General features: G+C 47.8%; 2 protein-coding genes across 2 annotated transcripts; both read left to right on the forward strand.

Annotated features, from left to right (window-relative positions):
• Nucleotides 1-4,328: 4,328 nt before the first annotated feature.
• On the forward strand, nucleotides 4,329-6,447 carry LOC136000138 (cornulin-like). The gene is made up of 3 exons (XM_065653852.1): nucleotides 4,329-4,451; nucleotides 5,005-5,152; nucleotides 5,509-6,447. The coding sequence occupies exons 1-3, from the start codon at nucleotides 4,330-4,332 to the stop codon at nucleotides 6,445-6,447; spliced, it is 1,209 nt and encodes a 402-aa protein (XP_065509924.1). The 5' UTR covers nucleotide 4,329.
• A 5,090-nt stretch (nucleotides 6,448-11,537) lies between these two features.
• On the forward strand, nucleotides 11,538-16,124 carry LOC135999948 (trichohyalin-like). Its single transcript, XM_065653523.1, has 2 exons — nucleotides 11,538-11,675; nucleotides 12,159-16,124. The coding sequence occupies exons 1-2, from the start codon at nucleotides 11,538-11,540 to the stop codon at nucleotides 16,122-16,124; spliced, it is 4,104 nt and encodes a 1,367-aa protein (XP_065509595.1).
• The last annotated feature ends 18 nt before the right edge of the window (nucleotides 16,125-16,142 follow it).

The raw sequence follows: 16,142 nt of genomic DNA on the forward strand, positions 1-16,142 counted from the left end.
AGACCACAACCGAGCTGATTGCCCTGTGTTCTACCAGCCCATCTCCTCTGCCAGTGGCCCTGGGAGAAGGCAGTGAGGTCCCTGGGCATGCAGGTGGTAGGAATGAACTGCTACTGCCTGCATGCCCCACCAGGCTCCCCACACACAGCAGGAATGAAGACTCTGAGCTCAGGATGATACAGGGGGCGGGGGGAAAAAGTAAAGAGGAGCGCTCACAGCTGGGCTGCTACACCTGCCCAGCCTCTGAGTGCTAGCACAAAAAGCTGTTTCATGGTCAGAGCTAAACCCTGTGGCTGGCTCAGGGAGCACATCTGAATGATGTCTGGGTGCAGGCAGCAGACCTGGCAGGAGGGATGGGATCCTAGCTGCCCACGCCAAGCACGTACAGGTGTGTTTGTGCATGCACACACTTGGCTTGGGCACCCACAGCAAGCACGCACACGTGTGACGGTGCATGCACACATGCAGCGTCCTCTGGTGGTGCACAGCACAGGAAGGCTGGAGGAGATTTCCTACAGGAGCTTGGAGAAGTTGAAAGGCAAGGAACATACCGGCAGTGTCAAAGCTCCTTTTTCGATGACAGGTAAAAAACAGGACTTGGAGTCTTCTGGGCTGGACATAACCAGTAGTAGCTACGCAATTAATTTTGTCTTGATCAGCTGTCAGTTAATAGCATTCCCAAACATCTTGGCTGAATGGCTGCCATACAGCATGCTGCCTCACCAGGGATCCTCCTCACAGTGAAAAGCAGGTGCCTTCGGACGGAGGTGAAATAATTCTTCATAGCAGTAAAAGTGAGATAATCTCATCTCACCTTCCTCCCTGCTCTATTTCCCCCTTAGGTTTATTCTTAGTTTTTAATTGCTAAAGATTTGCTTAAGAAGAGATACAGAATTTCATATGTGCTCTCTATGCACTGCCTACCTACCTATCATAATTTCCTTTCCTTTTCCAGACCTAGAGCCATTTAAGTAAACTTGTGAGTTCCTTTACACCTTCAGAAAAAATAATTTACTCAATGATAGCTTCTATGGTTTGAATTAAAATAGCCAGCTGGATAAGCTATGAAGCACAGAAAAATCCTGCCTTCACAAAGAGGATCAATGGGTGAGAGAAACAAGATAATCTGAGATACCTGTGTTCCTTTGTGAGTTCTAGGATACAAATGCAAAGGAGGGATTTAATTAACTTCTCTGTAAGTAAAGTTAACATATGTATTAAAACTGTCTCAAAACAAGAAAGGTATCCTCAAACATCTTGTTTCAGACAAGAGATTAATTCTTAATTTTAATTTTGGGATTATTCAAACGCAGAAAGAGTCTTAGATATTAAAGGCATTGCTAGCTGGCTTTCATTGCATTACCGCAAGGAGCCTTAGAATCCAATTGTCTCTGAAGAAATATGTTAAATGTGGTCATTAACATGTAAAAAAATGGAAACATCTTAGAGAAAAGCTGATGTATTACACTTCTTAATGTCACAGTGAATTAGCAATAAAGAAGGTTGCAACAGAAATAACTTGCTGAAATGCCCAGGCAGTGTAGGAAAATAAAGCATTTTATTCCAATTAGTTTAGTTTAATTCCTGCTAACGACACAGATGTAATGATAAAGCTCTCTGTATGAGGAGTTCCAGCCCTAGGAAAGTTTCAGAATTGTGCTTCGTGTGTGGAACAAGGTGAGAAAAGGGAGGCAAGCCTGAACCTCATCATAAACTGCCCTCATTAGGCAAAATAAAGAAGGAAACAACAGGCAGAAAAGGCAAAGGATGTATGTTAGGAAGGCAATAACCACAGATCAAACCTGAGTCCCATGGCTGCAGAAAGCGCAGGCACTAACCCGATATCTTCTTTTTATTTTAACCTCCAAAAGCAAGCCACATCCATCTGAGCACGAAAGCCTTCCAGCTCTCCAAATCCCATATTTAAATACCTTCTCACATTAAATCTTCAGCGTAGAACTTTCCTTCCTTCTTTAGTGCCAACCTACACTTCTGCTCTTCCCTGCTAAGCAAGAACAATCGTAGTCATGCAGGAATAAACAGTAATTTCCTGCTTTATTTTTGTTGAGAAATCAGACCACTCTGACCTAACTCCTTCCCTCTTGGGCCCCAGACCCCAAACACCCCCAGCCCTAACACGCAATACCAGCTCTACATCAGTCCCTGCCATTACTGCCTGACATGCTCACCACACAGCCCTGACTGCTGGCAATGCTTTTTCTGTGCCCCCTTCATCTGCTTCTTCCCTTCTTCCCCATTAACCAAGGCACTGAGTAATTTCACAGATCCATAAGGTCTTCAGGCAGAAAAGAGGAAAATAACCCTGGGATGCCTGATGACGCACCAGTTTTGTAGTTCTGTTTTCAAAGAACAGAATTTTAGGTGAGGTTGGTTTAGCTGAAGTTTAAGTTTTACTCATTAAAACACAGCAGGAGAAACTTAAGTGTGATCTAAACTGTAGGTTTTCTTTCTAGAACTTTTCAGAGAGCAACTCTGCGCGGCACCATCTCAATCCTGTTCAAAACCTCCCAGCATCATTGCAAACCAGGTGTGAGCTTGTGCAAAGCCTCCCCTCCTATTTCAGAGTTCTCGATGCAGTAACCCTGAAGTTTCACGTGGTTTCATTAGCACAAGTCTCTGAAGCACCTGCCCTCCACTCCCTGGATTCAACATAATTTATTGCAAGCTCTGCTAAAAGAGGTGTTTTTCTCTTCTTTGTCATGCAGCACTTTTAACTTCTTTACATATCATTTGACCCTCTAACCTTTTGTGCTTCATAAAGCATGTATGAAATCCTGTACAATATAAACCTGTTATTGTCTACAAGAGGAGAAACTACCTTGCTCAGGGTCTGCATGGTTTTGCTAGAAATATCTTCAGCACCAACACCCTAAATACTTCAGCCTCCCACGGTGCCCCCAGTAATTGCCCCCCACCCTCACTGCAACTTAATGAGAAAGTGCATAGCAAACACACCACACGTTAGAGTAAAGTGGTGTGTTTCCATGCAGATGTGATAGAAAGGTTGATAGATTTATAGATAAAAACAAAAGGGCACTGCCAGGAGGTCACAGCTGCTCCCTGGGCACTGCTTGCTCAGGCTGACAGAAGAGCTGCGTGATGGTACCTGGGATTAAAGCTGCGACAGATCAGAAACCTTTCAGCTTAAAGAAAGGGCATGATTTCAGACAGAACCTGCCAGAGAAAAAGGAGCCCTGAGTTCAAGAGGACTCAACACACAACCAAAGGACTGGACAGCCTGCAAAGCCCTCCTGACCCTTCAACCTCCCATATTTATCCCCTTGCAGCCCTTCTCTTCTGGAGCAAGCCAGGCATTTTCCTCAGAGTGCTTTTTCCAGTTAAAAAAAGGCCATGTTCAATATTCTGTACCATTAAAAGCTATATGGAATTGTGACATCATTTTTTCCCACGTCTTTCTTATTAACCATGTGTTCACCAAGAGAAAAGACTTTAAAAAATAGCTAAGGTGAGGACAGCTAAAAGTCTTGCTCAAAGTGCCTTGGAAATGACTTTCATATCACACTGCATTTGGAGCTGCTGAGGAGCAATAAGACAACATAGGGAAAGAAAAAAAACGTATTTTCCTGAGCAAGCAGCAATAACTGCATCTGGGTCTGTGGGGCTTCCAGTTAACCCACTGGGCCTCAGTATGGTGGCCTCATCAACAAGACACTGGGTCACAGCAGGGACTTGTGCCAGACACAGCACAAGAAGTTGAAGTCCTTTCCTTGTCATATGCTTCAGTTTCCCCCTCTGGTAAATGGGCGATCGCAGCCCACCGTGTCCGCAGCCCCCAGCTGCTCGCTGGCTCTGGGACACTCCGTGCCGCCCCTCTGTCCTACTCCAAGCGCCACTTGGTGGCACTGTTCGAAAAGATTTCTTTGCTCGATGTCCACCTCCCTGTGGGGATGCAGAAGGGGGAGTTTCTGGAAGGAATCATATCAACCTCGGCATCACAATATCCTTATTTTTCTTCCTTTGTTTTCTCCTTATTCACCGTGCAAGCACTCCCGGGTGGCCCCCTCCCCTGCGCGTCAGTCACTGGGGATCTCCATCTCACAAAACACGTTTGCCAAACACAAGAGTCCCAGGCGTTGCTCGGGCATCATCTTACATTAACTCCTCCAGTGGTAAAAATAGCCTTTTCTGTTAAATTCCTCTGAAATGTATCTGCAGGTGGGGCAAGCTTGGGAAGGATCACATATTAACTCTAGAGAAAAGCATCAAAGCAGAAGTTAATGAGAAAGAGACAAATGAAGACAGGGACATGACAATGTAATTGGGTGAGAGATGTTTCAGGTCATCCTGATGAAGGGGTGTCTCCTCTGGAAAATGCAAGGCTGTGACCCTGAACTGTATATAAGACCGCTGAGAGCCGATTCGCTCCAGACTGCCCTCCCAAAGCTCGGCACTCCTGCTCCTTGCCCAGGTAAGCCTGGAGAGACTTCTCACACTGACTTTGCTATCAGCAGGAAAGCAGGAGCTTCTGGCCATGAGGATGTCCCCGAAGGTGACACTGCTGAGCTCTCCTAAAAGGAAAAGAAAAAAAAAATAACATTAAAAAAAATTATAAAAGAGATCTGGAATTGCAGTATTCCATGGTTTGTTAGAGATGACCTGCAGTCACAGCTCTGCTCTGCTCCAGAGAAAGCCAAATGGGATTTTTTCTCTTCTCTCTTTCTATGTTCCCCCAGCCTTTCGGATGTTGCTGTCCCTCATGTCTCCAGCCATCACCTGCTCATCCTTACACCTAACTGTCTCTGCAGCTGAGTTTCATTTTTCAGATGTTTTGCTGTGAGACCCTTCTTGCCCTCTCTTTCTCTTCACTCACACAGTTTCATTTTGTCTTTGCCCTTCTCTGGCTCTTCTTTCTCTTCTGCCTGCCCAGTGGTGTTGTTAAAGAGTGACTTAGCTGAAAAGCAAGAAAACAAACAAACAAAGAGACCCTTTTAAAATGCGCTTTTCTTGCAGGCTGCCTCAGTTTTGCGGGGAGATGGCCCAGCTCCAGGAAAATGCCAACAGCATCATTTCTGCTTTCTACACATGCACTAGAAGCGACGGCAACTGCAGGCCCCTGAGCAGGGAGGAGCTGAAGCTGCTACTCGAGCAGGAGTTTGCCGATGTGATGGAGGTGAGGATCCAGCCCCGCAGCTGGCGTCTGCCGCAGGTTTACCTTCTGGCTGCAGGGCTGGGATCCAGTGTGCAGCACAGTGGGTAAAGCCAGGCAGTCCCATGCGGGTATACAGGACACCTGGCTCCCTGGGAAAGGCACAGATGCCTCCAAAAGCCCATGATCTGCAGGGAAAAGGAGAGGCTGTTCATTCTCCCACTGCCAGCAGCTCGTAGAGCTTGGTGCAGGGATAAACACAAGCCATGGGGAGTGGGGGAAGCATGGGGTGAGATTTCTGCTCTGAGACACCCAGGTGCTCCTAGAGAGATTACACAAATGGCTCACTGGCTTTGCAGACACTATTTGTCTCTTTACAGAACCCCCAGGACCCCAAAACCATCAAGAAGGTGCTATGTTTTCTGGACGATGACAGCAACTGCAGAGTTGACTTCAATGAATTGCTCAGCCTGGTCTTCCACGTGGCCAAGGCTTGTTACAAGCCACCCCAGCAACACCAGGCGCGAGAAGATGATCAAGAGCTGACAGTGCAAGGAAAGGCAGGTGGGGAGCAGCTGCCGGGGCCACATGCAGCCAGAAGGGTCTCCCTTGACCAGCAGGTCCCTGAGCAGGATGTGAACAATCAGGTCCAGGACACCAAGACACAAGGTCCAGAAGACCGTCAAACCCAGGAGGGTGACACACAGGAGCAGGACCAGGACACCCGTCAAACCCAGGAGGGTGAGACACAGGAGCAGGACTGGGACACACATCAGGATGACGGGACTGAAGCACCAGAGGGGGATGCAAAGAGAGGTGAGATCCTGGACACCAAGAAACAAGAACTGGACAGAAATACCCATAAGGCTGAAGAGACTGAGACACGAAAACAGGACCCAAAAACCCACCAGGCCCAAGAAAATGAGATACCAGGACAGGCTTCAAACCGTGATCAGAGCCCAGAGACAGAGTCAGCAGAGCAGAACCAGAATTGTCCCTTTGAGACACAAGAGAGACACGCAAACAACAAGATGCAGGTCTGTGAGGCCCCTTGGCAGGACCCCAACCCTGGCAAGACCGAGAAGCTGCGGCACCCACAGCGGGGTGCAAGCCCCCGTCGGGATCCCAAGCCCCAGGGAATGCATCATGACCTGGCTTTCCATCAGCTCCCTGTATGCAAGGTGCTCAAGCAGGAGCACAGCAAGGTGGAGGCTCCGAGGTGTCCAGCACAACAGCAACAAGGTACTGATGGCCAAAGACAACCAGCTATGGAGCAACAGCTCCTGAAGTCGCTATATCAATGGCCACCACAGCAGTAAAGGCCGAAACAAGCCCCTGTCTAAGTGAAGCTGTTGTTCCCTAAGAGGTATATTTTGTCCCGTCTCACTCTGTTTTTTGCATTTCTATTAGTCATGTCTTATCCCATTCCTTATTAACCCTGGGCTTCACCTCTGGTTTTTATTAAGCTCTGCATGACTAGAGACCTTCCCTCTTACTCTGTGTTAGGCTGCCTCTGTCTGTGTAAGCAAAGCAATAAAACTGAAGACAAAAATGACATTCTGTCCCAGTGTGTTGTTGCAAGACTACCCCTGACCCAGCTCTGAGCAAAGCCAGGTTGACAAGACGCAGTGCAGAGGACCCGAGTGTCTGTCCCTCACATGATATACGGCCACATTGCTCCAGGGTACAGACGGAGGGACGGGTGCAGAGAGGCAGGTGTGTCTTGGGGGTGGATAGCCTAAAGGAGCTGCTGCTCAGCCGCCTTTGAAATTTAGCCGAGGTGAATCGATTGCTCCTCGCAGGCAGGGATGTGACATCCCTGCAAGAGATGTCTTCAGAGAGGGTAGAAGTCTGGATTAACAAAACAGCACAGCTGACCTGCACAGATTCCTCTCAGCCTCCATCTGCTCTGGGCATTTTTCATGTCTGTGAAAAGAATAAACAGCTGCTTAAAACTGAATGGGAGGGATTTTTCCTATTTGACCTCACTTATTAATAACCTCAGAAGTAAGGGGAATTTGGAGCATGCTATGAAGAACAGAAATCCCTATTAGCTATGGAAAACTCCAAAGGAAGGAGTGGAGATACATTACACACAGGAAAAATGATTATTCACATACATCCAATCCCAGCAACAACTGAGAAGCCAGAGATAAAGAGCTAAAATGCAAACTGTGCACAAATGGACCCAATCTCAAACTCATACTCAGTTCATGTGGTTTTGGGTACCAGGGCCTTGGGCACTTGTCCAGACACATTCCATGCAGGAATGTGGATAATTCTGAGGGCATGAGCAGTCTGGTGAAATCAGTGTGGTTTATTAGGGGGTTCACACATGCTGGACCACCAGGCAGACCCAGGACTTGGCATCCCTCAGGGAGGGTGATGCTCAGCCTGTTTTTCACTCTGCTATCTTTCACTTGAGACCTATCGTCTAAATCAGCACATGATAAATGCACCCACACCCCCTGCTCTGTGGCTGGTGACAAGCAGCACACAGAGACCTCACTTGAAAATACAACGTCATTCCTCTGGGACACCCCAGAATTTCACAATTTGCTAAGCGCTGAATCAGAAAAACCAGCATTTCAAAACTATCCCCAGAATGTACATCCAAAAATGATTTGGTCTAAAAGTGCCAATGTCATAATTAAATGTATGAGACACAACATATATCTACCTCATGACAGATGTGGACAGGAAATCAGAGAGTCAAGACTTAAATTTCATCACCTATCTGTGAAAACCCCATTCCATCTGAAACATTCCTTGAAACATTTCTTGAAACATTTCATTTTCAAGAAAACTCCATTTTTCTTGTAAAATAGGTCTCAGGAGTTTGTCCAACAGCTCTTTTACTTCTTAGCTCTGGCTTAGGGTCTCAAATCACCAGACCAAACCACCTGCCTGTAGTCTGTCTGTCCATCAGCTACCACCTTTTGCAGCATCAATAAAAAACTGACCTCCCAGTTCAGGCAGGAACCAAGCCCTGGTAGGGTTGTGTTAATTATATTCTCTATTCCAAATAACACTACTTTTGCTATCAGGAGTGTCATATTTGAAGTTAAGAAGGGATTTTTTTTTTGTTGTTCATTTTGAGGAGAACATTATAGCACAATGAAAATTATCCTGCTGACACAAATTAAAAAAATAGTCCTGCAAGTCTGGGAGGTGTTGGAGCTTGGATCTTCTGAGATTAAATGCAATAGAGGCTCGATCACCCTATATAAACAGCAACAGGGATGGGTGCAGAATTGGGTAAGAAGCAGGAAGATGGAATCCATGCTCTTGGGTAACAAGCTTTTAAAAACCTACCATGAAAGCGTCTTTGGGGAAAGGCAGGCCCTGGGAGAAAGGGGGCATCTGGTGCTGCCAAGAACATACTTTGAAACTCATTGCTTTGTCCTAGGAATGGTAGCAAAGGACAGGAAAGCAGGTGAGGATGCCAGCATGTGCATAGCTGAAAATGCAACATACCTTTTGCTGCGTCGATACCTGAACTCTGCCCAACGGCTCACGTACCACCCAACCATCCTGCACTGACCTAGTCCTTGCAGAGGGGATTAGAGACTGTTATAGGACACCAAGTGTACAAGGTCCAGTCACACTGTAATACTCTAATTTTAATAATAACTCCAATCTACCATAAAATTACAGTTTCCCAAGGGTATTATTATCCCACAGGTGGGGTATAATTTGCACAAGTATAATTTAATCCTGAAAAAAAGCTCAAAAATGAAGTATGGTTAGTAACAATCCTTAGTACGCACTTGTATGAGTATCCCCAAGGTGTTACCAGCACTAATTAATTAGGCTCCTACACCCAGTATGATCTTACCTTACAGATGGGCCAGATGAGCCGCTCACCCAAGGCTGCATGACAAGTTCATGCTCTGAATACTCTGCAAGGTCTCCGTCATGGCTGGCAAGGCAGCATCCTACCTCCAAAACCAAAAGCTGGGGCCCAGGTGGCACAGCTGGTATCGTCCTCGTTTGCTCTCTGTGCTGGGAGAGTTCAGGGTGAATAAAGGAGTCAGTTGGTCTCTAATTAATTTACTGTTAAAAGATTTTAAAAAAAAGAAATTGTAATTACAGCAAGAGCTGCCGAGGGCAACCAGATGAAGATTCAACATGAATCAACCTCTCAGCAGAGAGGTTTCTGCTTTTATTTTTAATTAAAGATCAAGCAAAGTTGAAATGAAAGTCATTATTTGAAGACAGTTAACATGAAAACTGTTTTATGGTTATTTTTCTCAATGAAAAGACATTGCTTATTCAACAGACTTCTTGTACAAAAACTCATTTTGCAAGTTTTACCATTTAGAAATATTCTGTCTGTGGCTGGTTTTTTTGTTTTGTTTTGTTTTTCACAACAGAAACTTGGATAATATAACAATAAGGCTCCTTACTAAGAAGTTACCAAAAATAAAATAAATTTTTCAGCACACTCTACAAAGACGCCACACATGCCAAGATCTGGAGGATTTTGGGACCTCACTGCTGTGCACTTGCATTTCACCATTGTCATCTCACTTAGGTCATCTTCTCTCCTTCTGTGCACAAGAGCCAGACCCAAATCCCATTGTCCTTGAGCCCAAGGTGCCAAAGGAACTGCACAAAAAGCAAATCTCTGATACTGTGGTATCAAGCTCATTGGCTATACAGATCTTGACTGGCCCTGATCCACTCACAGTGGGCTCTGCTACTGTCAGCACTTCTGCCCCCATCTTCAAAATTTCATTCTAGTGTTATTTTTATGTGTTTGTGTGTATATTATGCATATACAAATTCATACCTGTGCAAATGCACATTTATATAGAAATACGCCCTCCCATTAATACATATATACACTTTATAGCTGTTCTAGATTTTTTAAAATCTGAAATGCAATCAGCCTGTAAAATAACTTTACAGTCCGGATTAGGTGGAACCAACCAGTGCCTGAATTGCCACATGACAACTGCTATTTCTGGGTTAAAATGATAGGTAAGGGGATGATAAGTTAAATAACCCGTTTGAGGACATGAAGGTGCAGCTGGGCTTGGCCAAAGATGAATCAGGACAATGTCCACAAAGGGTGTCTCCTTTCTGTAGCTCCATCAAGGACCCTATAAAAGCACTTGGGTCCTCTGATCACATTGCACGGCTTCACAGGAATCCCATTTGATCCGGCTGGTGATTTGGGTAAGTCACTCCTGAAATGTGCTCTTTGCTCGGCAAGAACATATTGTTTCTATAGGATTCATGTTGGGTGGTAGCATCATTACTGCCACAGTATTTTCTGGGAGTCTGCGTTTATATGCAGTGAAATGTTTTGTGCAGTTCAGATACCTGCATGCGGTTGTTGTGTGTTCACGTGTAGAGGCAGCTTTTCTCAAACAGAAACCAAGAAAGGGAGCCAGGTTTCGTGCCTTACTTTGGTCTAGCATCAGCTCCTAGCCAGAATGAACAGACTGCAGAAATTTTCTGTTTTCAAGAGAAATACCAAACCCCAGGATTTTGTATGCAGAGATGTGCACGTGTGTTCATGTGTATATATATATAAAATAATAATTTCATATATATATATATCTATTAAAAAAATAGGGGCGGCAAGGCAGACCCAGTACAGCTTCACCAGCTGCACTGATGTGCCTGATAACAGGCTTGGGGATCCTATGAGGAGGACAGAAGGAGGTGGCTTTTTGAGGGTTCCAGACAAAAAGCTCAAACAGGAGCACAGCGTTCTGCCAAGCAGATCTCAGTAAAATTATATAAGTAGCTCTGACCTAGGTGATCTGACTGTTCCCCTCTGGCTAAATCAATTTGCCAACGAACTGATGTTGTGATGGAAACTTTGTCAATTGTTTTACATTATTACGGGTCATAGGACCATCGGTAACAAGGCTTGTTTTAACTCTCTGTAAGCACTTTACCTGTCTCTGATCCAGGTAGATCTTGTCTCAGGCTATGCCAGCGCTGCGTTAGACATCCTCTAACCTGCTCCAGAGAAGCCACTGTACGTCAGTGCGGGTCCCAGAAAAACATAAATACCTGGTATAGCTCTAGGGGGACAGGTTCTCAGGGCATCTCTTGAATCACCATCCCCAGTCCCCTCCCTGTGATCCATAAACACAGGCATCCTGCCATCCACTATCAAATCTCATTCAAAGACGTCAGTAGACAAGTTGAAGGACACTCCCCATCCCACTAAAACACCTAAGCATTTGAATTTCTTCCCAGTGCTCTGGTGAAATAGAGCTCGCCATGGCACAGGAATAGACACAGAGCACATTGCTCCCAGTGTCCCATTAATACACACAGCCTAACCCCATGAATTCTCCCCCCTCTTTTCATGCGCAAAGGCAAGTGAATATCCCATTCTTAAGTTTGCTCCTTTCCTTGCAGGCTTGCTTGAATCTGCAGGAAGATGTCTCACTTCTTGGACAGCATTTCCACCATCATCAGTGTCTTCCATGAACACGTAAAGGAAGATGGAGGCTGCTCCAACCTCAGCCAGAGGAAGATGAGAGAGCTCATCCAGAGGGAGTTTGCAGATGTTATAGCGGTGAGTGCTGCTGCAAGAAGGAGGGCTTGAGTCCAAGACTGGAGTGCAGGGACTGCAAAATCTCCTTCCAGAGAGGGGATGACTCTTATGACTATGGGGAGGCTTTCTCCAAAGGGGAGTATCAGAAGTGTCTCTTTGCACTGATTGCTTCAACAGCTCTTCCAACACATTTTGTCATGAGCAAATGGGCAAATGTTGGAGAATCAACTGTGGCGAGGTACGGTTTTCTTCAAAAGGTAGAAAATAAATGAATCCAGTAGAGGGATTCAGCATCTCCCAAAAAGAGGAGAGCTGGTGAGCTGCAGCCAGGGAACAAACAGGAAAATGGAGAAAAAAGACATGGAGTTGTTGCTGAGCTATAAAAGCAAAGGTAGGAGAGATGGAAGGAGAAAAGATTGCAATTGTTCCTGGCTTTGCATTTCTCTGACAGGAAGCACAAAGGCTAAAATCCATTTTTTGTTTCCCCGTCTGTTTTCCCTGCAGAACCCGCATGACCCTCAGACGATTTACAAGATTCTGCAGTTTCTGGACTGGGATGATGATGGGGAAATAGATTTTAATGAGTTCCTGCTTTTGGTGTTCAGAGTGGCTAAGGCCTGCTACTGGTACCAGCCGAAGGCACCATGCCTTCTGCAAAGAACAAAGCTGGCAGCCAGTGATAAGTCACTCCAAGAACCTGAAGTTAAGAACAGCGGGAGCCGTCGGCATCAGCAGGAGGAGGAACGAAAAACCTGTGAGAGCAATCATCATCCCCCTGGTGAACATGAGTTGCAACGAGACACTGGGATCAATGAGATTGAAACTCTAGAGGAAATGGGGAGTCATCACCAGCAACGTAACACACAAAGCAGAAACAATGCAAAACGAAGCACCGAGCCAGGGGAGCCGATCGTTCAGGTATATGAAGAGCGAAGCCAAGAGCCACAAGACCAACGTAACAGCCAGAGAAGGCGTGAGCCAACGAAGCTGGACAGACAAGGAGATGTACAACTCCAAAAGTGCAGCAACTTGCAAGCACATCACACCCAACTAGAGGCAGATGAACGGCAAAACCGAGAGAGGCCTCAGCCAAAACAACTGTCAGAAGTGAGGAGTCACAACCAGACACGTGAACCTCAACCATTGCCAAACCAGTGCAGAAGCCATGAGCCAAATGAGCCAGCACTACAAGTCTATGATCAGAAAAACCATCATCCACAAGAAACAGATAGAGGAAGTTACAATCAGCCACATAAAGCTGAATTACTAATGGAAAAGAGAAGCCAGGACCACCTACGTGAGTCAGAACAAAATGCACTTGAAGAGAGGAGCCAACACAGACATGAGCTTCAATGCTTGGACTCAAGATGCCTGCATCAGTCATACATTCAGGAACCAATAGAGATTGATCTGAGGTACAGTGAGACCTGTGAGCTAGAAAGAGAACAAAGGAGAAACCAGGAATGTCAGCTAAAAAGTGTAAGACAGATTCAGCAGAATCATGAGACCGAACAACAAGAGCATGGAAGGAGGGAAGAACCCGAGAGGGAGAGGAAGACCGATCACCAACAGAAGCTGGAGCTGGATGTCTATGAGCGCCACAGCCACGAGATACGAGAAAGGGAAGAGCGAGGTGCCACCAGCGACCAGAGAGAGGTACGCGAGAGACGTGACCGTCAAATGTATGAGCCCGAAGACGATGGAAGGAGACCACGTGAGTCAGTGCGGTATGAAAGAACACAGGACACCGCGGTGGTGGAAGCAGAAGCAGATGTGAAGATCCACCACGTCTCCAGGGAAACGGAGCCACATGAGGATGGGGAAAGGAGGGACCATCCCTGTGAGCACCAGGAGCCAGAGGATGAGAGAAGGATTTGTCGAGAAAGGCAGAGGGAAGAGTCCGAGCGGGAGAGGAGGATCGATCGCCAAAGGGAGCTGGAACTGGAAGTTTATGAGCGCCGCAGCCACCAGACAAGAGAAAGGGAAGAGCGAGGTGCCACCAGCGACCAGAGAGAGGCACACGAGAGACGTGACCGTCAAACGTATGAGCCCGAAGACAATGAAAGGAGACCACGTGAGTCAGTGGAGTATGAAAGAACATGGGAGACTGCAGTGGTGGCAGAAGAAGCAGATGTGAAGATCCACCACGTCTCCAGGGAACTGGAGCCATGTGAGGATGGGGAAAGGAGGGACCATCCCCGTGAGCGCCAAGAGCCAGTGGACGAGAGAAGGATTTCCCGAGAAAGGCAGAGGGAAGAGTCTGAGCGGGAGAGGAGGATCGATCGCCAACGGGAGCGGGAGCTGGAAGACTATGAGCACCGCAGCCGCCAGACTAGAGAAAGGGAAGAGCGAGGTGCCACCAGTGACCAGAGAGAGGCCCATGAGAGACGTGACGGCAAAAAATATGAGCCTGAAGACTATAGAAGGAGACCACGTGAATCGGTGAGGTATGAAAGAGCACAGGAGACTGCAGTGGTGGCAGCAGAAGCAGATGTGAAGATCCACCACGTCTCCAGGGAACTGGAACCACGTGAGAACCTGGAAAGGAGGGACCGTCCCCGTGAGCACCAAGAGCCAGTGGACGAGAGAAGGATTTCCCGAGAAAGGCAGACGGAAGAGCCCGAGCAGGAGAGGCGGATCGATCGCCAACGGGAGCGGGAGCTGGAAGTCTACGAGCACCGCAGCCGCCAGACAAGAGAAAGGGAAGAGCGAGGTGCCACCAGCGACCAGAGAGAGGCACGCGAGAGACGTGACCGTCAGACATATGAGCCCGAAGACGATGGAAGGAGACCACGTGAGTCAGTGCGGCACGAAAGAACACGGGACACCGCAGTGGTGGCAGCAGAAGCAGATGTGAAGATCCACCGCGTCTCCAGGGAACTGGAACCATGTGAGAACCTGGAAAGGAGGGACCATCCCCGTGAGCACCGAGAGTCAGAGCACGAGAGGAGGATTTCCCGAGAAATCGAAAGGGAAGATCCCAAGCATGAGAGGAGGATCAATCGCCAACGGGAGCGGGAGCTGGAAGTCTACGAGCACCGCAGCCGCCAGACAAGAGAAAGGGAAGAGCGAGGTGCCACCAGCGACCAGAGAGAGGCACGCGAGAGACGTGACCGTCAGACATATGAGCCTGAAGACTATAGAAGGAGACCACATGAGTCGGTGAGGTACGAAAGAACACAGGACACCGCAGTGGTGGCAGCAGAAGCAGATGTGAAGATCCACCACGTCTCCAGGGAACTGGAACCACGTGAGAACCTGGAAAGGAGGGACCGTCCCCGTGAGCACCGAGAGTCAGAGCACGAGAGGAGGATTTGTCGAGAAAGGCAGAGGGAAGAGTCTGAGCGGGAGAGGAGGATCGAACGCCAAAGGGAGCTGGAACTGGAAGTTTATGAGCGCCGCAGCCGCCAGACAAGAGAAAGGGAAGAGCGAGGTGCGACCAGTGACCAGAAAGAGGCACACGAGAGACGTGACAGTGAATCATATGAGCCTGAAGACTATAGAAGGAGACCACGTGAGTCGGTGAGGTACGAAAGAGCACAGGAGACTGCAGTGGTGGCAGCAGAAGCAGATGTGAAGATCCACCACGTCTCCAGGGAACTGGAACCACGTGAGAACCTGGAAAGGAGGGACCGTCCCCGTGAGCACCAAGGGCCAGTGGACGAGAGAAGGATTTCCCGAGAAAGGCAGACGGAAGAGCCCGAGCAGGAGAGGCGGATCGATCGCCAACGGGAGCAGGAGCTGGAAGTCTACGAGCGCCGCAGTCGCCAGACTAGAGAAAGGGAAGAGCGAGGTGCCACCAGCGACCAGAGAGAGGTACGCGAGAGACGTGACCGTCAGACATATGAGCCCGAAGACGATGGAAGGAGACCACGTGAGTCAGTGCGGCACGAAAGAACACGGGACACCGCAGTGGTGGCAGCAGAAGCAGATGTGAAGATCAACCACGTCTCCAGGGAACTGGAACCACGTGAGAACCTGGAAAGGAGGGACCATCCCCGTGAGCACCGAGAGTCAGAGCACGAGAGGAGGATTTGCCAAGAAAGGCAGAGGGAAGAGTCCAAGCGGGAGAGGAGGATCGAACGCCAAAGGGAGCTGGAACTGGAAGTTTATGAGCGCCGCAGCCGCCAGACAAGAGAAAGGGAAGAGCGAGGTGCCACCAGTGACCAGAAAGAGGCCCGTGAGAGACGTGACAGTGAATCATATGAGCCTGAAGACTATAGAAGGAGACCACGTGAGTCGGTGAGGTACGAAAGAGCACAGGAGACTGCAGTGGTGGCAGCAGAAGCAGATGTGAAGATCCACCACGTCTCCAGGGAACTGGAACCACATGAGAACCTGGAAAGGAGGGACCGTCCCCGTGAGCACCGAGAGTCAGAGCACGAGAGGAGGATTTGCCGAGAAAAAAAAAGGGAAGATCCCAAGCAGGAGAGGAGGATCAAACACCAGCAGCACTTGGTGGTCTTTTAGGATCAATTTTGCTATTTG

This window comes from Caloenas nicobarica, chromosome 31 (assembly GCF_036013445.1).
Source record: "Caloenas nicobarica isolate bCalNic1 chromosome 31, bCalNic1.hap1, whole genome shotgun sequence".
NCBI lineage: Eukaryota > Metazoa > Chordata > Aves > Columbiformes > Columbidae > Caloenas > Caloenas nicobarica.